General features: G+C 41.1%; 1 protein-coding gene across 1 annotated transcript in view; it reads left to right on the forward strand.

Moving 5' to 3' along the window:
• Positions 1–24,009, forward strand: part of LOC117264879 (cadherin-18) — a 129,573-nt gene extending 105,564 nt beyond the window's left edge. The window contains exons 11-12 of the mRNA XM_078162634.1: positions 12,923–13,174; positions 23,178–24,009. Of these exons, the coding sequence (XP_078018760.1) occupies positions 12,923–13,174; positions 23,178–23,683 (758 nt within the window). The 3' untranslated portion in view covers positions 23,684–24,009. The remainder of the gene's footprint in view (positions 1–12,922; positions 13,175–23,177) is intronic.
• Positions 24,010–24,397: the final 388 nt, after the last annotated feature.

Below are 24,397 nucleotides of genomic sequence, written 5' to 3' on the forward strand. Positions count from 1 at the left end.
AGTTCCAAGGTTTATGATCAGTAAATGTCAAGATACTCATTTTGTCTGTCGCTGATTAGAAAGGCAGTAAGTGCACTGCATTGTGTTATCATCAACTTAGAGGTTACAAAGTTCATTATAACTATGTGAGCGCTCAGATTTTGTTGGGTTTGGCCCAAGTTTTATAAAGGCTGTAAATTTCTGTGGTCTTTCTTCTTACAGAAGTAGCATTATATTTTTGTTAGAATCTTCTAAGGTTTGCAAGTTTAAGGAATATGCATTTGTTGCACATGGTACATTAATTTGGGAGTGTGTTTTTGACCCATAAGGACCCATAGGTTGCATCAGTAAAGCCACAATCAATAATAAATATTTTTGCTGTCAGATAGAATCCTTGTGAGTTCAGGACCGTTCCTTTTCAGGAAATGAAAACAAACAAACAAAAAAAACTATTCGCACATGTCATGTATTATTAATATTTCAACAAAAAAAAGCTCAAATGGACTCGTGATACATGTTTTGTCTGTCATTGATTGAAGTGGTCACATCTAAGGCAGTGCATGCATTGCATTACATTTTCATCAACTACATGTGCTCTCAGTTTTATAATAATAATAATCAATTTTATTTGAAGGTGCCTTTCTTGGCACTCAAGGACACCGTACAGATACACAAAATGACATTAAAAACACAAAGATCTTCCCTGTTATTGCCCAAAATCTCTCTCTCTCTCTCTCTCTCTATATATATATATATATATATATATATATATATATATTTATCAGACAACAAATGAGACAACAATTGACTAGCTAGCAAGATAGCGAGGGCAACCCAGTAGCTACTGTAGCAACTTGAATTTAACTACTGCCAGGCATCACAGCAAGCTGTTGGCCAGCACCAGTGTTGGGTCTGACCTCCGTAACGGCAGCAACCGAAAGTTTGCTGTTCTAGTAGGGGTCAGCTTCTCAAACAGCAACTTTAATTATTGAGTTTGTTTATTTAGAAGTCAGATGAAATCACCTTGTCACTGTTTACCTGACATAACCCATTGGTTTTATGGACTCCCAGTTTTAAGCCTCAAGTCTGGCATTTTGGCTGTTGCCATCTTGTTTTTTTGGAGCCAGAAGTGACCATATTTGGCTGAGAGGCTGGCGCTGTGGAGGAGTGAGGGATGGATCTCACTGAGAAACTGAGGACAATCAAAGCAGTCAGCCCTTAATTTTACATAACTTTAAGCCTTAATAAGATGTAAATGCTGGCGTTATGTAAACATTTACACCGCAGGGAGAAATCAGCTCGAGACCAAAACTGTTTTTTTGGCTGTAATCATGTTTTTTGTTGTTGTTGTTGTTGTTGTTTTTCTGCTGTAAAAGTGGCCATTGTAACATGGGGTTGCAAAGAAAACTTTATTCCATTTGCAGTATTATATATGGTGGTATGGCTCTGTTCTGGGGCCCCTCTGCCTTTCCTCGGGCCAACGCAGAAAGACTCTTCCACCTGTCCGCCCTTCCACATGCAAATGAGGAGAGCCTGAGGCAGTGAGGCAAACCTCCCTGCCCTTCCATGTGCCTACATGGAAAACCTAAAGCCAGGAGAGCAGCAGCAACAGCATTCCCCCCCCCCCCCCCCCCCCCCCCCCGGTCTCCCCACTGGGAGATACAAGGTTTCCACTGGACAGCAATGATATGTTGAGACACAAGGGTAGCCAAAATGTCCAAGAGGCACGCTTCATCTGTATTGATATTATGTTTTAATATAATAAATTACCGACCTTGTAATCCTGATGGGTGTTTGTTGGAAGTAATTGCTCCTGCTGAGTCCTTCAGGACAAATAGGTACCCCTGTGGAGCGAGCGGAAAAGCAACTTAAACACTGTGACAAGTTGGGACGGGTCTATTTTGAGTGCATAGGGCAAATTAAACTTCTAAAACACTAGATTTCTAACCTAAATACCAGACATTTAAAAATATTCCCCACTCTTGCAATGTGATTCTCTCAAAAGTTGTTAGATTTATCACAACAGAGCCATCTGCAGCAAAATATTCCCAAAGCATTCAGGAAGGAAAGACTTCTTTCTTGAAGGATTGATAGCAGTTTTTTAGTTCATACTGTTTTGAGTAATGGTGCCTTTCAATTTGGATTTAGCTCCTGCTGCACACCATCCCACAGGATCTTGTTTTTCTCTAACTATATCTGTGATATAATCCCACGTGGGATGGGCCGATTATGTGTCATGACATGGAAATAAGAAATTATTCATATTTGAATCATTTGTCAGAGAGAACTTGAAAGAAAAGGGAACTTTACGAAAGACATAGAAATGATTCCTAAATAGGAATAGGAATAAATAGGTCACGTAACTAACAGATACTGAGATACTCCCAATTTATGCCTTCTGTTTCCTTACACAGCTTCCGTTCTTTAACAAGAAAATTTCTTACAGAGCATGTTCTGATTTAGAGCAACAACCTGACTGGTTAGTTGACCAGATGAAAGGGAGGCAGCAACCCAGCAAAGCCTCCAACTTGTTCTGTTGACCACAGAGGAGCTGCACTGGAGCAGTTAAATGCCTTGATCAAGTGCACTCTTTAAGCTAGCTTTTAGACAAGGAAAGTGGTTCTTGTTTCAAGAACTGCCTTTAAAGTTGCACACTATCAAACACACATATTCCTTCTGGGTTGGCTTATCAGTAAAGGCAAGTGCCATTTTCAGGCCAAAAACTCAAATGACAAACCATTGGATTACAGTGTTTAGCACCCAGATTACCTTCTCACTACCTTTCTTATTTGTTCTGCTGTGTAATTTGCTTCGTACTCATTTATATCATAATTCCTTGTCCACCTGGAGTAAATTATGTCACTTGTTTCAATTTTTGTGCCTTTGTGCCAGCAACAGCCATGGCTTGAGGCATTTTCTTTCCCAGTTGTCTGTCCTATTCTTATGATGTGGTATTTCAGGAAGGCCTTGAGAGAATTCCTTAAAATTAGGCACAAACATCCACTTGGATTCAGCGATGAACTGAGATTTTTCTGGTCAAAGGTTAAAGCTCATTCTCACTGTGACCTCATCTGTTTCATTCTTGTGAACATGATATCTGTTTCATTCTCGTGAACACGATATCTGAAAAACACCTTGAGGGAATTTTTCAAATTAGCCACAATTGGACTCGAGAAAGCACTGATCTCATTATGGTGGTCAAAGGTCAAGGTCACCCTGACCATGCATCTGTCTCATTCCCATGGATATGATATCTCAATAAGCCCTTGAGGGAATTTCCTCAAATTTGGCACAAACATCCACTTAGACTCAAGGGTGAGCTAATTAGAATTTGGTGGTTAAAGGTCAAGGTCACTGTAACCTCATGAAACATGTTTTTGGCCAAAACTCAAGGATTCATACTTTAATTATGATGAAATGTCACACAAATGTCTAATAGGATATAACGATGAAGTGACGATATTGTAAATCTAAAAAGTCAAAAGACAATTTCACTGTGACATCATCGTGTTCTGCAAAAACACTTTTCTGGTCATTACCTCAGCATCATATCTCAGCAACAGAAGGAGAGGCATTTGGTCAGATACTGAATTCGTGACACCAATCTTGGGTGTCCACCTTGACACTGTGCTGATTGTTTAGATCTTCTGTGCTGCCGGGTGGAAGATGTGCGTGAAGCATTCATGTTTTCACAGAGTTGGATGTAAACTCTGAGCGCAACTTGATGGGTTTGCAGAGGCAGACACCCTTCCTTATTCGCATTTTCAAAATACCAACCTCCCTCTTAATGTTAAGCCGCCGCAGCCGGAATTCATGCTGCTTCAGTCATCTCCAGTCACTCGGAGCATGCATTTGCACTCGCACTCAAAAGAGGTGTCAAAGTCACATAGCGTTCTACTGCCACTGTGTTTTAGGAGTTATTTGCTGTGTTCACAATATCCGGGTGAGGGAGAGGCACAACGTACCATACTGTTGACTCCTGTGTCTGATAATTAAAGTAAGCTCTTCACACTCGAAGAAGCTTCTTTCATTGCTGTTGTAGCAGACCAACAGTTGGTAGCTTCTCTTTGCCAGCGCCTAATACCTCCCTCTGTTGTTGTGCAACTGACGAAAATCCCTCTCAGTCACTCACACGACTAACTCCCTCATGACCTCCTTTCCTCCTCACTTACAGTTTGCTCACAAAGGATCCTCATGAAACTTGGGTCTTTTTGCGGCTCTGTGCACAGTTTTTGCAGAAAGAAAAAAAAAAGGATTTAGTTTGAGAGACTCTGATATGTTTAATGACTGCTTTTTTTAGTTAAATAACGGATGATATCTGCAATTGATTCCTCACTCATTTCAGTTAATTTAACAATCAGGATTTCTAAAAGGAACCCATTAACTAAAGTATTATGGCTTTTTTTAAGAAGCTATTTTCCGTACTTGCAATCATATCTGATTTGTTAAAAGCTATTATCTTGTTACAATTGGTGCTCTTCCTAGGGAGACCTGTAACAGCTCCGGCTCCGTTTAACAAAGTCAGATCAGCACAGTGAGTGTCAGTTTTTAGCTAAATAAAAAGACAGATTTAGTCTTAGATTTAGATCAAGGCCTTTGTCTTGCCGTTGAGTTGTGATCTGTGTTTGCGGAGATGAAGTCAAGGCTCCTTAGAGCTGTCTTGCAGATGTGTTGATGCAGTCGAAGTGCTGGATGTGCTACAATAAATGCAGGTCAGACTCCTACAGCGTATTAGGCGCCATTAAAGCTGGAAAACAAGAGGGATGCGTCTGCTCAGCTGCTCCGGGGAGGCACTTTGTGACAAACCTGTTTGGTTAAAAGCCCTTTAAGTATATTCAACTTGACTATGTCTGCTTTACAATGACTAAAAATTGAATGCCTCTTTGATCTCATCATCTGTCACATTGGGATGACATTTGCTTCTAAAAAGGCAATTAAGCGGACGCTATGATCTCTAAATAACCCACACACTTAAATAGATCAATTGATTTCTGAAGGCATCTTCTTCCAGTGTGCACGCAGAAGACCTTATAATATTACAGTTAATCAGCTGTGTTGAAAGAAGTGCTGTCGAGCCATTGATATGTGGGACGTTTAATTAGCTTTTATGTCATTCACACTTCACTTGCAATGGCTGTTATACTTGTAGATTCCCAAACACCCATTATCTGCTGAAACTGCATGATTTGTGCAGGGAGGGCAGAGCAGCTTGTCTCAAGCTGGTTTTGTCAAAACTTGCTCAACAAACAACTGAAAATTGTTACAATCTCACATTGGAGGAATTGAAATGTTTCTTGTTATTCATGCAAAATTCACACGTTTTGCCAGTTACTCCATGTGCAGTAAGGCCGAGGCAGCCGTTGGTGCCACATTGGAGCTGTGAACCAATTTGTTCCTGCGTAATGGAGGTATACATAATAACAGTACTTTGCAGTCCCCTTTTGACTGTTAACTGCAGAAACATACATGCCAACCCATAATTAAGTCAGAAACACAAAACACAACCTTATGGGACAAACATACCATACTGTGACTGTGTGAATAGGCTGGAACCAATGCAGTAAGCAAATATATTGTTCTTGTGCAAGCAGCCCAATCACTAACTGTTATCTGTAGCCACTGCTGGGCATGTTTTCTTAAGCTAAGCCTTACCGAGTCACACTAATCCTTACTGAATGCAGAGGCTGCTTTTTAAAAGGAGGTTGTTACATTTGTCTCTTGATCTGCTGTTTGTGATTCTGCATGAAAGGCCTATTATTTCTACACAAAATGATATTAGTGTTTGAACAACACTGAGCCATTAATCAATATTCAAAGCCGTCCTGTAATAATTCGCAGACGTGTAATGGCACATGTATTTGCCCTGTTGTGTTTGGTACAGATGGTTTGGTTTGATATGTGACTTCTTCTTTTGGATGGGTAAGCCCCTTTAAACCAAATAATCAAATGTTATTAAAGTTATTATTTTTCATAATTAGTATAATACAGTGTAATTATAGTCTATGTGATGGCATGCATGCCACTGTAATTTTAAAAGTGCAGTTTCCATCCAGAGAACTTTGTCAGTATGTTGGTGGTTAACTGTTTGTGAGCAGATGCTAATCTATTTAGCCTGGGCTATACTGTAAGTTAGCCTCAGCAGTACATTGATTCAGCAGTCAGTTTACACTTTGAAAATAGCGTCATCCAGCAAAAGGTGATGTGCAACAACTTCACCTTAATATGTCTAATAATGGAAATAAGGGTATAGTGAGTGCTTGTCATTATGGATATGCACCATACTCATTTGAACTGATTCACACATAGCATACGCAGATATATTATTTTTATTCTCATGACAAGTCATTATCGTTAATCGCTGATTTAATTGTCCCCAAATGAGTCAATCTTATTGCCCAAAGTATTAATTAAAATTATATCTCTACTTGATTTGAACTCTGTAACAGCCATGTGCTTTAATGGCAATGAAAAGAGTTCAATTTCTGACCAGGAGTCTTTTCTAATTGGTTTTTGGCTGTTGATCTCAGGACATTACATATTGTCACTGTCGGGGGGGGGGAAACTTCTAATCTTTGTATTTGACAATTTTATTTTTTATCCATAAATGCATTCAATGGATCACCCTTCATGTCTGCCTGTGGGTTTTACAAATATTTAACCACTACAAAGTCTTAAAAAGAGCTTGTGACTAAATCTCTTAACTCCATGGGATCCTCAGACTGTCAGCAAAACCTCATTGCTCCACCCCGCCTCCATCTGAGGTGCCATATTCAGTGACAAAGGGATTTTGTGTGACTTCTACATTAAGAATCTAACTAAATAAAGGCCAAATAAAGAACACAGGTTAGACCCAGCACTGATGTTTTCCTCTCCCCTCCCATGAATAGTCTCCTTGTGACAGGGAGTGAGGCAGGGGGATTGAGGGGTGTGATAGCTAGGTCTGATAATCAGAGAGAGAGAGAGATTTTGACTAAATGTTTTCAACAACAGGGAAAACTGAGCGCACACATAGCGACAATAAACTTTGTAACCTGTAAGTTGATAATGTAATACAGTGCACTTACTGCCTCAGATGCAGCGGTTCTAATCAATGACTGATAAAATCTCAATCTCGACATTCTCTGGTCACAAACTTAGAAACTTAAGACCAGCTTGATTTTGGTAAAATATTAGTAATATAATGACCATATATAAAGACACAATACCAAAAGTAAAGACACAGTGTTCAAGAAAGGTGATTTAAGTGACTTAGAACGTGGCATGGTTGTTGGTGCCAGACGGGCTGGTCTGAGTATTTCAGAAACTGCTAATCTACTGGGATTTACACACACAACCATCTGTAGGGTTTACAGAGGATGGTCTGAAAAAGAGATAATATCCAGTGAGCGGCAGTTCTCTGATGCCAGAGGTCAGAGGAGAATGGCCAGACTGGTTCAAGATGATAGAAAGACAACAGTAACTCAAATAACCACTGGTTACAACCAAGGTCTGCAGAAGACCATCGCTGAATGAACAACACATCGAACTTTGAGGCTACCATTCGCACAGGGTCACCAAAATTGGACAATAGAAGATTGGAAAAACGTTGCCTGGTCTGATGAGTCTGGATTTCTGCTGCCACATTCAGATGGTAGGGTCAGAATTTGGTGTTAACAACATGAAAGCATTGATCCATCCTGCCTTGTATCAACCACCTGCCTTTAAACACCACAGCCTACCTGAGTATTGTTGCTGACCGTGTCCATCCCTTTATGACCACAGTGTACCCATCTTCTGACGGCTACTTCCAGCAGGATATCGCACCATGACACAAAGCTCAAATCATCTCAAACCATCTCAAATCATCTCAAACTGACAATGAGTTCACTGTACTCCAATGGCCTCCACATTCACCAGATCTCAATCCAATAGAGCACCTTTGGGGTGTGGTGGAACAGGAGATTCGCATCATGGACGTGCAGCCGACAAATCTCCAGCAACTGTGTGATGCCATCATGTCAATATGGACCAAAATCTCTGAGGAATGTTTCCAGCACCTTGTTGAATCTATGCCACGAAGAGTTAAGGCAGTTCTGAAGGCAAAAGGGGTCCAACCCAGTCTTAGCAAGGTGTACCTAATAAAGTGGCCAGTGAGTGTATATAAATATATCTAGATATTTCCTGAAAAGTTTTGAAGTTTTGGACATACAAGGCTTCTGCCTGACAGTGATGATATGTATTACTCATAATGGTGGGTTCACTGATGCAACTCAGTCAATACAGAGCCTTATAAGTCAAACAGAGAAACACAAATTGATGCACCATTTGCAGGAAATGCAAGTATATCACCACTTCTGTTAGTAGAAAGAACAATAGTATGGACTAAATTATCTTCAGCACCTACATAATGCATACATTTTCACAGCCTGTATAAACTTGAGCCCAACCCAACATGGCAACATGACCACTTCTATATTCTTCCCCAAAATAGTGCCACCACAATGTATGTCGTGCTACAAGTAGCAACTGGAGAGAAGGTTCGTGCCGAATCCCATAAGCGGCACCTGCACACACCCACCAAAGTTCACAAGGAAAACAGCTAAGTGCATGTGTAGGCAAGTGTGAAGTCTGTAGAGATGTGGTTGTGTCGGGTGTGTCTATTGTTGGCTTGCTTTTTTTAATCGCACTTCATATGTTTAACAGTGAGTCATCCCTTTTACAAAGATATTTGCATTCACTATATGATACATACCTTAAATCTAAATCTAATTGGTCATTACTAATTGTTTGAACTTATACTGCAGATTTTATTGTTTTACATTTACGTCCCACATGTCTTTTTAGGGCAGTCATTCTTTATCAAGAAAACAAACTATGAGAAAGACTTGAGTTTCCACAGAGATCATAGTTGAGTGCTCTAGGGCAACTATTCTCCTAAAACTGCCTAATTCTGTGCAACTGCAGACTTTTTGTCTGCTGCTGTGAAATCTCACTTCCCGTCATATCTTGAGATGAAGAGACAGGGATGTATGTGATACAAAAGTTATGTAACTGATCCTTGCCCTATCATGCTAATGCTTTTGGAAAAGTAAAAAAGGAAAAAAAATGAGGCCGTTTTCCAGTTAGTGGTGTGTATTCTGTCTTAACGAACCCAGCTCAGGGGGAATTCCACAGGGTTGTGAGGAACCATGAACACATGCATATTGATGCTATTTTTTTTTATGCGCTAGAAACCAAGATACCAGAAAAAGATGGAAAAGTGATTGCTAGTGAAGAGCATATTTTCCCTTATTTCCTGGGTAGTCACCCGGCTTGCACTGCAGGTATGCCACATAGAGCTAGCTGTCACAACATGGTTAACCCGACTGTGCTAATTCGTGCAGTGTCTCCTCCTACGTGGGCACCGCGCGGCTGCAGATGGCCCATCTCACTGCGGCATTAATCAACAAAATGCACAGCTCTCCTGCACCCACATGCCAAGAGAGGCAGTTTTAATGTGAAATTAGCATGACATTATTGATGTGCACTTCCTCGTCGTGGTCTGCACAGGGACCCCGTGTTGCTGTGGGTATGTGATTCAAAGTGTAAAGGCAGCCACAGCGGACACAGTACACACAGCCTGTTTTGTCTCTCTCTGCCTCAGCCTCCGTCTTCGTCCTCTGCTCTCTCTTTGGCTCGCACATACACGCACAACCTCCTCTATTCACCCCCCTCGCCTCCCTCTCCTTCCCTCCTCTCATTTTCCAACTCCCCATCTCTCTTCCTTGTTATTTGCATCTTTCATACTCCACTCTCTCAAAACCCACCCCCCCCACCTCCACCCTCCACCCATCTGCTTGCTGATACGGTGATACTGTGAGTCTGACTTAATAAAGCTTGAAGTACGTGTTGTCATTCCAACTGTCGATCATTGTAATTATTCATAGATGGAGCAGAGATTGGAGTGGGAGGCGAGGTCTCAGAGCAGCAGCACGATAGTACAGCATGGCGGAGGTGTTTTCGCTGGGTGAAAAGGAAAAGGTTGCCCCTGTGCACGATTCAGCATTTTTTCGAAACTTAGAATGTCGTGTGAAAATATATCAATGTGTCATCTGCAGGTTTCTGGTTAGTCAGTCATGTGAGGCTCAAGTTAGTCATTCAGGTATGTGATTCACCTATCCATAAACTTTGAATGAACAGGGATGGATGATCATAAACTGCAGCTGCTGTTTGTTATGTGACTCCTTATCTCACAATACAAGCATTTAATGAGATATTTTGCCTTCAGTTTTGCAGTTGATCAGTCTGTGCCTTGCAAGCAGTCTCCTCAAGTACAGCTAATTGCACACCTGTCATACCGCTGACAGGTGATCTCCTGCTGAGATAACCCCTCTCAAAGAGCCTACACATGCCAGTAAGGATTGCATGTTAGATTCCTGATGGTAAACCATGAGACCAGCCCAGCGTGCAAGGTTGTGCTATTAGGGTCTATACATGTTGGTGTAAGCTTCTTAGCATGCGTGCCATTTGGAAAGAAGTGTTTAACACTCCTACCAAATGTGAAATAAGCTTTGTCTGCATTGCTGCAGAAGAAAACAAGTGAACAGCGGCTATTTTAGTGCAGATAACGGGGTGCAGGTGAAACCATCTTTGTGTGAGTTTGGCTAACAAGCTTGCATTGGCAGCAAATGGTATTTTAAAGCTGACTATGAATGGTTATTGGAACACTCCGCTGAGCTGAGCACAGGGGAAACATGAGCAGTGTAAAGTAGTTTCTCAAATCAACACTTTAAATTATTCATGATATAGAATTACCATCTTTTACTTAGTAATTTCCAGTAAAGTATAGTTAAAGGGAAACTTCAGTGTTTTTGAACTTGGACCCTTTTTCTCATGTTTTGGTGTCCAAGTGAGTAATGGGAAGAATTTCAGAAATTGGCCCAGTATTGAGTGAGAAGGCATGAGCTGCAACACAGCCTGCATTGTAACCACTCGGGGAGTGTGCACCTAAAAATGCTTTTGCCACTTTTAGGCTTTTATTGTTGTAAGTGTACTACAACACTTTGGAAAGGATCCCCACAGGGATAAAAAGATCCTTTTTGTTTAACCAAAAACAGCCTTGAAATCAGTATCCTCAAACCTGCCAGACTCCAGAAACATCTTGGTTCATCTTTCCACTGTTCCAACAATATCCAAGTCAGGTTTGGTGGAAATAAACCCTGTATTCACCCAGTTAGATGTGAACATATGCTGGTTCTATAGATGCTACAACTACTGCTTATTTAATTGGAGTGTGGTGTTTTTGGCAATAGTGATTTCAGGGCTGTTTACAGTCAAACAAAAAGGATCGTACCCTTTATCAGGAAGGTCTGTCTTTGTGGGGATCATTAATTGTTAGACAATTAGAATAATAATCTGAGCCTGTCAGTGGCAAAAACAAGCACTTGTAGTGGACATAAATTGATTGCGAACATGCCAGGAGTGTTTACAATGCAGCCTGTTTCATGACATCCGACATCCCATTAATCCGACTGTCCGCAGTGCAGCTCCCAGCGGCCGTATTTCTATCTTGATGGTGCGCTGCAACCGGCTCTGGGTCAGCTGGGAAAGGCTTGAGGTGAAGCAGGCTCACGGCTTATGTTTGTCACTTTCTTTTTCATTTTAACCCACACCATGATCTTTTCCTGACCCTAACCAAGTGGATTTTGTGCCTAAACCTAACCAGACCTTAACCACAGGGCATCATGATGATTTTGGAACAGACTTCGTAACAATGAGTTTAATATGGTCGGAACAATGGCATGTCGGACTAATGGGCAGTTCCCGGACCAGTCTCAAAAACTGTTCATCACATTAATCACGTAGACACAAAAACACAGGAAAATATGGGCCAGGTTGAAAAATACAGAAGTTACCCTTCAAGCAAATATCATCTTATCTTCCCTTCAGATAAAATGTCCTTATTTAAAGAAAATAAATCTAATCTTAAAGTACATTGTATAGCTGTTTGTGCACAAATATAGATTTAAGTTACAGATGCATTGAATCTGTAGTCAGCTTTTTCTTTATTTTTCCCAGGAAGGAAGTTTCTAGCACTCTGCTGGCACTCCTTTTGCACTGATGTTGCACTTTGAACAAAACTGTCCATGGTGGAAGTGAATGCAGCATAGATGTGACTTGGTTTTGGTTGGACTTCGTGGGCAACTGGACCATAAATGCGCCCAGATGGTTAATGGCGGCTCTGTCGGTGATGTTGCCCCTGTTGCTGACCATGCAGGAGCTCTGTGTGCTTCCCACTGCTGGATTGTTTTTTAGCGTATACATATAGTATGTATATACATGTATTTATAAAGCTCCCTGTTTATACAGTCTCCCTGTAGTCCCACAATGCACTGATGTTGAAATAAATTAGGCTGAAGTAAACAAGGCTGTGAGAGTACTGACATAACAAGTAGCACAGTGAGCTCCTTTTCAATCCACCTTTTTCTTTTCCTCGTGTGTACAAGTGTTGCATCTGTGCGTTTATTTGCAACCCTCTTTGCCAAATCTTTTAATAAAACCTTCCTCTCGAGTTTTCTCTTGTTTGCTTTCTTCTCTACAAATTCAGCTTTTTTATTCCTGTTTATCTGCATGACATGTTCCATTAACACAAGTGTTTCAGCAGAGGCCAAGGTGAAATGCTCTTTTGCAGCACATTAAAATAGTAAACGAACACCTTTGAAATTAATTAGCCTTGGCACACAGGGAAGCTGCAGTAAGACAACGTCGGAAATCTACCAGGTTCACGTACTTCAAAAGCAAAAGACACAATTCAAAAAGGGAAATTTTGTAGATTGGATTTTTTTTTTTAGCTGACAATTCTGTAGAAAAAGATAATTGCAGACTTTGTTGAAAGAGTGATGCAATTGAGAATGAAGAGCAAAGTAACAATTAGTCTTTTTAGCCAAGGGGTCTAATTTTCCTGAACATGTTTTTTCCATTACAGACAGCACGGCCAGCATTATTGCCAGGCGGCGGCGGTTCAACCACCTGACCCAGGAGCTATACGAGCTGCCCATTGTGGTGTGGGATGGTGGGGAGCCATCGCTGAGTGGCACCAGCACCTTGACCCTGCGGGTGTGCCCGTGTCAGCGCCACGGCAGGATCCGCATGTGCCAAGGCGAGGCGTTCCTTTCTTCAGCGGGTCTCAGCACAGGGGCTCTGATTGCAATCCTGCTGTGCATCGTCATCCTGCTGGGTAAGTTGGGACAGCCGCTGTGGGGACTGTGGCAGGGAGGAGCTGCCCAGGGGCAAATATCCTGAGGGCATGGACGGAGGAGATGAACCATAGAGGAGCAGGGAAGGGTGGAAGGGGTTTGAAAGGGTTTGACAAGGGCAGAGGAGGAGAGAGGGATGAAAAGACATGTGAGGACACAGGTAGAATTAGGAATGAGGGTAAAAAGAGTTGGATAGGGCAGAGGTGGAAGAAAAAGAAAAGGATATGAAGGACAGGAAAAGAGAGCTGGAGGAGAGGTGACTAGAAAGGAGATGGTGAGGACAAAGACAGCAAAGAAGAGTGGAATGGAGATTGCAGGGTCAATGTGATTCAGAGAGGAGGTGTATACAACAGAAAGAACACTGAGAATAAACCTTCAGTCGTTAGAGAGTGGAGCTGGAATCCTAGAGCAGCGAGGGTTCATGTTCAGAAAGGCAGCTCGAATCAGAAAATCAGATTAGACCTAAATCACATTTGTTGACAATTTGAAATTCATATCTGCTCTTTTACTATGCAACTGAATCTTCTTCCCCATCACTCCCAGCCCGGCACATGTTTGACATCGCATGTTGTGACTGGAAGAGCAGTGGACAAGCATGGAGGAATGTGGTGACAGGCAACACAGATACCACTCTTGTTGATTTCATGTGTGACGGACGTGTTCTGTGCCATGAATATAAAACTCCCATCAGAAATGCAGTGAGAACGAACAGGGCACATCCATGTTACAGGCTCATTGCAGCACCCGGAGAGCATGCCCTCAGTCAATGAGTATGCGTGAGTTGTTACTATAGCAACCAGTCTTTGCAGTGACAGCAAATGATTATATATAAAACTTGCAAATATGATCTTGACACTTTGAATTTAGAATGTGGACAGTCAGCTTTACAGGTGGAAAATCTCTGTAAGATGGCGCAAAATCTATGATCAAATATAGCAAAGTCAATAATCTGTCGGCTGAACTTTGGATGTTAGAGATGTCGCAGACCATTTTCTTCCTCTGCAAACCAAACTGCAGTATGGTTAGACAAAACTGTCTAATAACACGGCTTCACCGTTGCCGCTCTTCCCCTCCTCTCTTCAGTGATTGTCTGTGGACATTAGTGCGTGAAGGTTATGCATATTCATACTGGCTGTCTTCCTCCTCCATGCCAAAGCCTCTGGCTGAGGCGAACAAAAGGCCATCACCACTGTTTGGAGCAAACGCTTGAGTGAGAGACACACGCTGAATCCCTAATCATCAGCAAAAGGCAGATACTAGTTAGGACAGAGAGAGAGAAAGAGAAACAGCAAGAGACAGGAACTGATCACACCTTTTTTCTTTTTATTTACTTATTTTTGACCTGCGCTGCATTTGAGGTTCACACCCTCCAGTTACAAGTAAAGTGTCTCACACATAGCACAGCTATTGGACAGATGTTTGGTGACCCGTCATCCCCCACGAGATTAGAGATTTTGTCAAAGAATCACGGTTTAAAAATATCAGATTATTTTTAGTTATCTTTTTGAAATAGAAGTTTCCTCCCTCACCTGAAGCAAATACAGGTCAAGACTGTAGCCTGATGCCGATATGGCCCTCTGCCTGACAACCTCTATTGCCCAATTTAAGGGAGAGGTCTGGTATTTTGCACTTTGAGCCCCATTCCTGGGTTGTTTATGATGAAATAGAGTGGTTAAGACCGAAATAGTGACAACTGCTCATTTTCTGAGAATTTGGCTTTCCCCTGCCTGGCTTAACACTGCTGTGTGTCCTATGGCCATGTGTGAACCTGTCCTAAAACCACCCAAAACATTTGTTTCCAAAGCCATGAAACTCACCAAGTCAGTGGTATTCGTTGATGTTCTGACATAAAAATCGTAGCAAACTGTGGTTTCCGTGATGATTTATTTGACATTTTCTCTACCCCATTGGTTTTCTATAGGAAGCCTCATTGTCCGTTGGTAGTAATCTGCCACCAGAAACAGAAAGGGGTTTGTTTACGACAAGGTTGTAGTCGTTGTAGTCTTTTAGCTCAGCAAAAGGGCCGGCTAGACAGTGCTATGTGTGCTCCTGGAGGGAGAACGAGAACGAACGAAAAAGTTTTGTAATAAGTTTAAACAACTGCACAATGGATTACTCACTTGTAAACAACATTCGCAGTACGATGCCTTTGAACACAACACCGACCTTCTTCTTCTGCTTCTTTTCTGTGTCCCATTACACATCCCGGTTGGCGACACCCACGTAAAGGAGCATTATCACCATCAAGTGAGCTGGAGTGTATAGCGCTTCAGGGTCAAACGAAAGATCAAGCGGAAGTTTACACACGGGTGTGAGGCAGCTGAAAAAATAGTTCCACAATAGTTCATCATAAACAACCAAGAAATGGGGCTCAAAGTGCAAAATACCGGACCTCTCCTTTAATATGCAAGTCAGTTTTACACACTATATGTGGTGAGGGGGGTCCCCGCCCTGTCACCTTCAGCTAAGGGGTTCTTGGCCTGAAAAATGGACTGGACTAGACTGGACTAGACGATGAAACATTGTTAGCCTTGGTAGTCGGTATCAGAATAATTGGTAGGTTAAACTAATTATTAAGATACCCAGAGGAAAACTGGTGGAAAGCCGGCTGGATGTCTTCATGTTAGATTGAACAAGAAAGGTGCCTTTGGAGGCACGGGACATCATGACAAGCCTGGACAGTGCATGTGTGTATGTTCTCTTGTGCATGAGAGAGTCATTGCACGAATGTTCAGATTTAGTGTTTAGGGAGATTAGACGTTAGGAACATCCTTACTTTATGTGCAAGAAAAGACTTCTAACTATTGCTACTACTTCTAACTTTTGCCAGACATAACCTTTAGCAAGAATAGGTAAGTTTGGTGATTTTTCAACTTCCTAGATGAGATTTTTATAAATTGTAAACAGATTGAATTTCAACCATTTACGCAACACAATGTGAGCCAGACCACCTCCAGAGTGGTGTACTGTCAAACAAGTCCAAAAATGCCTCCAAAAATCTTATCATAAAATAACATATTATTTAACTTGAGCTACAGTATGTGCCTGTGCTTGCCAAGAAATTGTTGATATCTACCTCCTTGTTCCCATAAAACCTTGAGATGGCTCTTCAAGTTCATTTTGGTCAACAATACTGTTTAAACACAACTGCTCAAGGCTGAGCAAAGAATGAAAAGTGGCAAGTTGGTTTTAGAAATGCACTATAAAGTTGAGTGGTTGACAGACAAAAGTGGTAAAACCGGTGCATCAGTGTTTATATCACTTACATAGACACGAGTTGCATTTTTAATTCTTGCTTGTCACTGTGATTTGTTTGTCTGTGATTGTTTTTAGTCTGTCTGATTAATGTCCATGTTTTATCTCCGAGCCCTCTAATAAGCCATCCTAATTAGGCCTGCAGCAAACCAGAAAGGGATACAAACTATCTCTAATCTGACTCAGTTGATAATAGTGAGCTTTGAGGTGTTCTTTTTCAGTAAAACCTCCTCCCACCCCTCCATTTACCAGCCCTCAATTATTGTCATTCCCACTTCCCAAATTAAATGAAGTATTATAGAATCACAGACAGAAATTACTTTTAAAAGCCAAGAAAAAAACAATGAAAGTATGTGTATTATCACTTAAACTACGTATCATATTATGCAGAAAGTGAAAAAAGCAGGTGCAGTAAAGGTATACTGTACTGCAGATGCAATGGAAATTTTATTTAGCCTGCATGAACCAAATTATGCAGCAGTTCAAAAACATAAAATATAAAATTCATATGCTTCCAAGTGAGCTGGTACAAGCTCCACCACTGGCTTCATTACAGTTGCTATAGCTGAAAAATGTGTTATGATTTCAATTTTGCAGAGCACACAATTTAGAGAATGCAATAGCGGGGGAGGAAGGCCAGGTCCTTTACAAAAGTGCTGTGAGTTTGACTTGGATGGAGGAACTTTGTAGCTTTTACTTCATGGTCAAACCCATTGTTCATGATTTCTTGTGCTCATCATTCAGTCATAGCTATTTCCCAAGACTGGCTGGATGCTACAACTCAATGAGTTGCTCAAAGTTGTTGTCGATGTAGCTGATTTTCTGACTTATTTTTTCAGACCTTGTGGGCGCAGTTTCCATTAAAATATGATAATATCTCTGTTGGAGTTATAAATCTCTGGCTTCTGCAGTACCGATAGCTACTTTGTTTGAATCACCAATAGCACTAGCCATGCCACCATTGTGTAGACATGCTGGTTAAATTGTTTTGTAAGTGGTAAATGGACTGCACTTTGTCTAGTCTTCTGACCACTAAGCGATTTTTTGTACTACGTCATATTCACCCATTCACACACTGGTGGCTGAGGCTACCATACATAGTGCCACCTGCTACTCAGTAACCATTTAATCATACTCACACAACAATGGAACAGCCATTGGGAGCAATTTGGGGTTCAGTATCTTGCTCAAGGATACTTCGACATGTGGATTGGACAAGCCAGGGATCAAACCACCGATCTTCCGATTAGTGGACAACTCGCTCCACCTCTGAGCTACATTTGCCCCAGGATAGTCTGTGAGTCAGTGCCATAAAAGGTCTGGTAGGCAAACTGTCAACATTATCAAATAAACAAAACACTTTAAAAAAGCTGTTTCAAATTGACTGTTCACACTTAAAAATGTAGGGAAATGTTGAAGAAGTGCTTTGCTGTTATTATATTTCAAAGACATCAGAAGACAACACAAACACTAGACTTAAAATATTTGCAGTTGTGATCTTTTTAGTGTTTTTTCCTTTAACATATCCTCAATGGTTCATATTGTAGGTTGTGAAAAAGCACATACAACGGTTGGTACATAAAGTCACGTACTTAACACAAAGTTATGTAGATGGGTTTAGGCAAGTAGGGTTACGCAAGTTAGGTTTAGGAAAAGAAACATGGTAAAGACATATCTTGCTTGGTTTCACACGGTCACGAACATCTGTCTCCTGGGGGAAAGTCCTGTGTTGTTTGACCCATCCACTACCCCAACCTACCTCCTTACCCGGACTCTCAGTCTTTACATACTGCTTCCTTCTTTACTCCTGTCAGCACATTGGTCACATGATCGTAGCCTTTCCAATAACAAGGGTTATACAGTAGTTACTCTATATATGAATTGTGGTGCATTATTTTTTGTAGCTGTACATGTGAGCAGTGCATGAGAAGACCTTGTCTACTTTTGTTCGATAAGTTTTACTGTCTGTAAGCTGAGATGTCTTCCCTAAGAAGTTACAAGGAATGGCCTCTTATCTGGATTAGAGACATTATTTTATGACACAGTCCCTCTAGTCTCCCAGTGTAATCTTCCATAACCCTGAAGAATGCAGCATAAATGAGACTTTGCGATTGCTCCTGCTGCAGCAAATGTATATCTGTAGACTTGGGTAATGCTCCCGGGTGACATAAGTGGTGTACTGAGCAATAGCTAGACCTGGACTGGCCTTGGCTAGGCAAATGAAATGACCTGAATGGACCATTGAGGGAGCATTAATGTAGAGAGTGTAATACAATATAGTGTGTACAGTGGATAGGAAAATACAACAAATACAAGTAGATCATGAACTGTGGAAAGTGCAGTCTGGAAGGTGCATTAACCGAGTCATTATATTCCGGCTGTTTACCTCTAAACCACAGTGAGATCTTATACTGTAGATAGAGAGTGGGAAGTGACCAAAATTGTAGTAGCTCCAAAATACACATTGTGCAGTAAATGGAAAAAAAAAAAAAAACCTAAATTCTTTATTTCCTAGTTCTGCTCACAGTGATTGACCCAGCTCACCCCACATTCTCTCACATCTTTGCATTGTGTAATTGGCTGCTTTAAACAAGTTGAGTGATAAGCACTGTCCCACACAAATTGCATTTTTTCACCCTTTCTAACCCCACTTGGGCAGCAGCAGTGCACCAGGTGGAGTAAAGTCAATTTTTCATGGATTAAGCACATGCAGGTTGGGGGACATTTCATTAAAATGCAGGTAAGGAACTGCACAACAATTAAATATGTGTAGAGAGATGAATCTGTGCATCATTTCATAGTCATAAGGTGTCTTAGGGTGCAGTCAAACGCATTTTAGTCTATAATGGAAAAGTTTACTTTGTTGCACTCTACATTAGTTTCACATTATCCAACTGCAACTCAATTAAGGCTTGAAGAAAATGTCCCATGGCCTCACAAGCAGTTCAGTTACTAGACTAAGTTTTAGTCACCCATTATCCTGCCATGCTAAAAGTTTGATTCTAGACCCTGCAGTTAAAAATATGGAGAAGAAATAGCCATGGGAGTAAGAATCCAAACTAAGTTAATTCATTTTATTAGTTTAGGCTTGCCTAAACTTCCTGCCTTGGGGTCTCGGGTCCACTTTATTAACTTTGCTACTTGGTTTGAGGTAACTTGATTAATTGTACATTTCTTGGGGAAAATATGCAAAAATAAAATCAGTATAAACTAGAAGAGAACATGGAGAGTTAAGTCACCTGCCTAGGCCAAATGCCCTATCTTGCAATGTTAACAAAAGTGAAAAATTATTCATGTATCCGCTCCGTGATACACTCCAACATTTATTGGGTTCTTCCTTGCCCCATGCTGCACCCATCCCGCCAAGTTTCATGAAAATCAGGCCAGGGGTTTTTCCATAATCCTGCTGACAGCCAAACCACCAAACTGAACTGAAAATATTACCTACTTGGTAGAGGTAATGACAAGCATTAAGATGTGTTACCTGTGCACCTGAAGTCCACTGTCAAAATCTTGAGACCTTGCCCTTTTAGTGTTCAGGTCAAGTTTTGCCTTGCATTCAAATGCAAGGGTATGCATTGGTGGGGTTGGAATGTTTCGATGCTAGCGAGATGATAAATATGGCCTTGGACAACATTTCCTCATACAAAAGTTTGTATGATGTCCTATGAAAATGCACACACAACAGTTCATATGATATCCTCAGATTTGTACCCCATAAATGATGTTATGTACTCAACATAAAGTTACCTACTTAACTTAAAGTTACAGAGTTTAGGTTTAGGCAAGTAAAGTTTCTTTTATTAGTTTAGGAAAGAGAAACATGGCTACGATGTACCTAAAATTAACCTTAAGTTCACTCGAGGTTCACACAGTTGCAACACCCGTCTCCTTGGTGAAAGTCCCGTGATTTATGACCCATCCACCCATCTCAACCTACTTCCTTAATGACCTGCTTCCTTTTTTTCCTCCCATCAATGCATTGGTCACAGGATCTAAGCCTTCCCAAACAAGTGGGTTATACACAAATTACTGGTTCATGATTGTGTATATGTACGAATTTTGATGTATTACTTTTTGTTGGAAAACATAAGAACACTGCACAAGAACAGCCTGTCTTAGACCCCAATCAAACAGAGAGTGTTTTGCAAATTGCAAAACAGGCAATGCCCCTGGTAAAACAAACAAACAAAAAAAATGGGGTTGCTGCGCCTTTTATTGTTACCAGGCAACCACCCCATCACATCCTTACACTAACCTTCTTGTGTAATCAATCTACTGTTGTTGTTTGTTTGTTTTTTCATAGTAATTAGTAGCTAGTTTCTAAAATGTTCAGGCAGAGGGTGCTTGCTTTAGCTCTGGTTGAGCCTGAGAAGCTGTCAGCAAATAGTTTGTTGGGTGCAGGGAAACAGAGATCTGTGTTGATACATGAGACCCTGAAAAGGAGGGTGGATCACTGGGTGTACCACCAGTTGGTCCAGGAACTTCGCCTCCATGGTGGCTGTTTCCAGGCATATCTTGGGATGACTCAGGGGCAGTTTGACAACCTGCTGTCTATTGTCGAGCCATAGAGCTCTGGGTATCCACTAGTTTCTTCTCCATTATTTACCAAATGTAAATGTGTTGTGGTGACCACCACAGAAGGTCCACCTATCAAATTATCTGATTGGATGCGCTCTGGCAAAAACACCAGGTGTCCAGAGTGCAGAAACGTAAGTCGCATTGCAATGCAAAAATCGCTAACGCAAAAAGCTTAATTCTTATTTAAAACAATTACAAAAAGCCATCTTTAGCTGCAAAAACGCTTTCTGTGTGATGAGGCCCTTAGAATGCAAGTTGAAAGTGTAACACTCCCTAAAAATCTTGCTTTGCTTTTATCTATCATTGCAGCGACTGCAAGGTTATATTGTGGCAAAAGATGAGACAGTTTTGTTTTTTTTTAACAGCAGTCCTGCGTTGGCACCTCTGCTGTATCAATGCAGTGGCCTCATTCAAATAAATGTGAACACAGTGTTTTACTTTGCAGTAGTAGGGGACTATATTTATTTTTTTGTTATAGAGGCTCTCTGACCAGGTAATCTGTCCATGATTACCCCCATAAAAGGGTAATTTATTGTACTGTCTTTGGTTTAGGTTCTCAGTTGTGACAAAACCTAGAAGAGGTCTTGCATTTTCAGTCTGTTTTGGTCACTTATTCAATCCCCCCACTGCTGGAATGGGATTATATTCACCTGCCCAAGTGAACTGAAAGAGTAAAGGCTCCGCTGTTTGACTAAGCAGCTCAAGCTTGGTGTCGACGCACCTTTATTCCAAGTCTACTCTGAGGCTTAAATCTTCTCTTTGAAAATCACTTTATAGTCTGTCTACAGCATGCCATAGTCACCACAATATGAATACAAAAATGTATTGCTTCAGTAAATACAGTAGATTAGCCAAATGCATCGTCGCATCCTTGACATTATGAAAGCTGAAACCTCTACCTCCTCATAATCCAGCAGCACCAACACCTCCCCATCCCTCTGCTGAGCTCTCACCTTGTACGTGTTAAAATTGAAAACTGATTTAACGCTGTGGTGTGTTGCTGGTTAGATAAATATAGCATTAAATAGTTTGATGTGGAATGCCAAGATGCTAAAAACATATATAATATATATATATATCTTGCCTTTTAAAATAGGGATTATTCATCAGAGGGATTCTTTTTTTGTTCCTTTGGACCTTTATGTTTTTCCTCCTGCTAATGTTCAACAAAATCCGATTGTGAAGTAAGGATGCCTCTGCAGAAACACTGATCCAGCCTGCTCATCTCTGTTAATGTAACATAATGAACTCCTTTTAGATATTGCACTGCTGTACAAATGTACTTCCCTCGCTTACGCCATTATATTAAATAGATGTTAGTGTTAACATCTTGCAGCAAGGTCATCATTAACCCGAAGAAGTATAACTCTCATTAGTTGTACTGTAGGAACAAGTTCCAAGCTGTAGCATGTCATCAAATATTACCAGGCTTCACGACTTCATTAACAGTTGGAGAGGATACACTGTGAGCTACTTATCTGCAGAGACATGCTACAGTTTCTTTAAAGTGGCAAAACTGGCTTATTCTTTCTATCACTGGCCTCAGCTACAACTAAAAGATGATTCCATGAGACATACCTCCATATGCTGACACGTTTGCTTTGTATTTACAAGCTGTTTTGCATATCGGCTGGTTATGAGATCAGATTTGTTCCACAGATGATGATAATGTGTATATTGTCATCATCTCAACAGCTTGCATTCAAAGTAACATCACAGCCAACGCTAATGTTGACGTAATGTGTATTATTGATTTACAACTCTTCAACGCTTGGCTAGTTTTAGTGCCCTGATGGAAAATCGGATAAATATGCACATAAAATCAGCTTGTGTTCATTTGGTTGGCTGTTAAGGAAAACATGGCTGAGCACTGTAACCACATTCAGCTGTTCTGTGTTATGGGAGATCGTTCTGCTCTGCGGTTTGTCAATTTAATTGTCAAGAATAGCAATTGTCTTCCTGTCTGACTTTGGTCTACAACTATCAAGATTGTCAGTTTATTGTATGAAGTTATGTTCCAGAATTATACTTGTTTTTCATTGTAGCATATGGTTTACTTATTTTGTGTTTTGAAGCGTATTATCCTCAGCACTTCTTTTTTTTTTTTTTAAATGCAAGCATTGATGCAATTTGTCTGCTGTCTTTCAGCCATCGTGGTTCTCTTCATTACACTGAGGCGGAGCAAGAAGGAGCCCCTTATCATCTCTGAAGAGGATATCCGCGAGAACGTGGTCACCTACGACGACGAAGGCGGAGGGGAGGAGGACACCGAGGCCTTCGACATCATCGCCCTCCGTAACCCAGCTGCCGCTGAAGAGCTGAAGTTCCGACGGGACGTTCGCCCAGAGGCAAGAAAACACTGCGGCGCACACCGCGGACGCCGAAGCCCATCAGTGGAGCTGGACGAGGTGGATGTGCATGAGTTCATCAAGCAGAGACTGGTGGAAGCCGACATGGACACCAGCGTGCCACCCTACGACTCCCTCCAGACCTACGCATATGAGGGCCAGGGCTCACCCACAGGATCCATCAGCCCTTTAGACACTCCCGGTACGCAATCAGAGCAGGATTATAACTACCTGGAGGAATGGGGGCCTGAGTTCCAGAAACTGGCAGAACTCTATGGAGAGGCAGATTCAGATGTGACGACCTAGTCTGTGATTTCACCCCTGTCCAAACCAAATCTGTTTGAAATCCGTTTTTCAAATTTTCAGTGAACAATATAAACAGAGATGCTTTCAAAACTGTTCCCAGTGGTTTACAACTCCAACTGTTGAACTAAAAAGACTGCTCTATTTTTTTTTTCTTTTCATTTTGTCGCTTTGGATCATGGGTCGTACATCTGGAAGTATTGAATCAGATTTTAAGATGGAAGAACAACAATATGGGGAATAAGGAAAATGATATTTTCCTTGGTGTATATTTTTTATTGCTCAATAAAGTCCTGAAATCCATATGAGTGGATATGTGAAAAAAAAATTGTACATTTGTCTTCTTCCTGCAGGAGTGGATATACAGTACAGCATGCAGTTAAGATTATCTTGGTGGGAGGCATTACCACAATGTGCTCATGATTCACCAAGCAGAGGATGCTGCTGATCCAGCCATATGCACAATAATGACACCTCCAGTCTTGCAATAGGCTATGTTTTGTGTCATTTCTTCCATGTTGCCATTATTTATGAAACGCTGATTGAAATCAACAATATTTGTTAACATATGTGCATTTTCCAAGCAAATTTGATATTAACTCAGAGTGGGATAATGGAGGTTACACAGAATGACTTATAAATATAACTCTGAGTGGATAATGATATCACAGCTAACATTTTATATACAGCATTATACGCATCGGTTAAGGCAAAGCA

Source organism: Epinephelus lanceolatus, chromosome 20, assembly GCF_041903045.1.
Source record: "Epinephelus lanceolatus isolate andai-2023 chromosome 20, ASM4190304v1, whole genome shotgun sequence".
NCBI lineage: Eukaryota > Metazoa > Chordata > Actinopteri > Perciformes > Serranidae > Epinephelus > Epinephelus lanceolatus.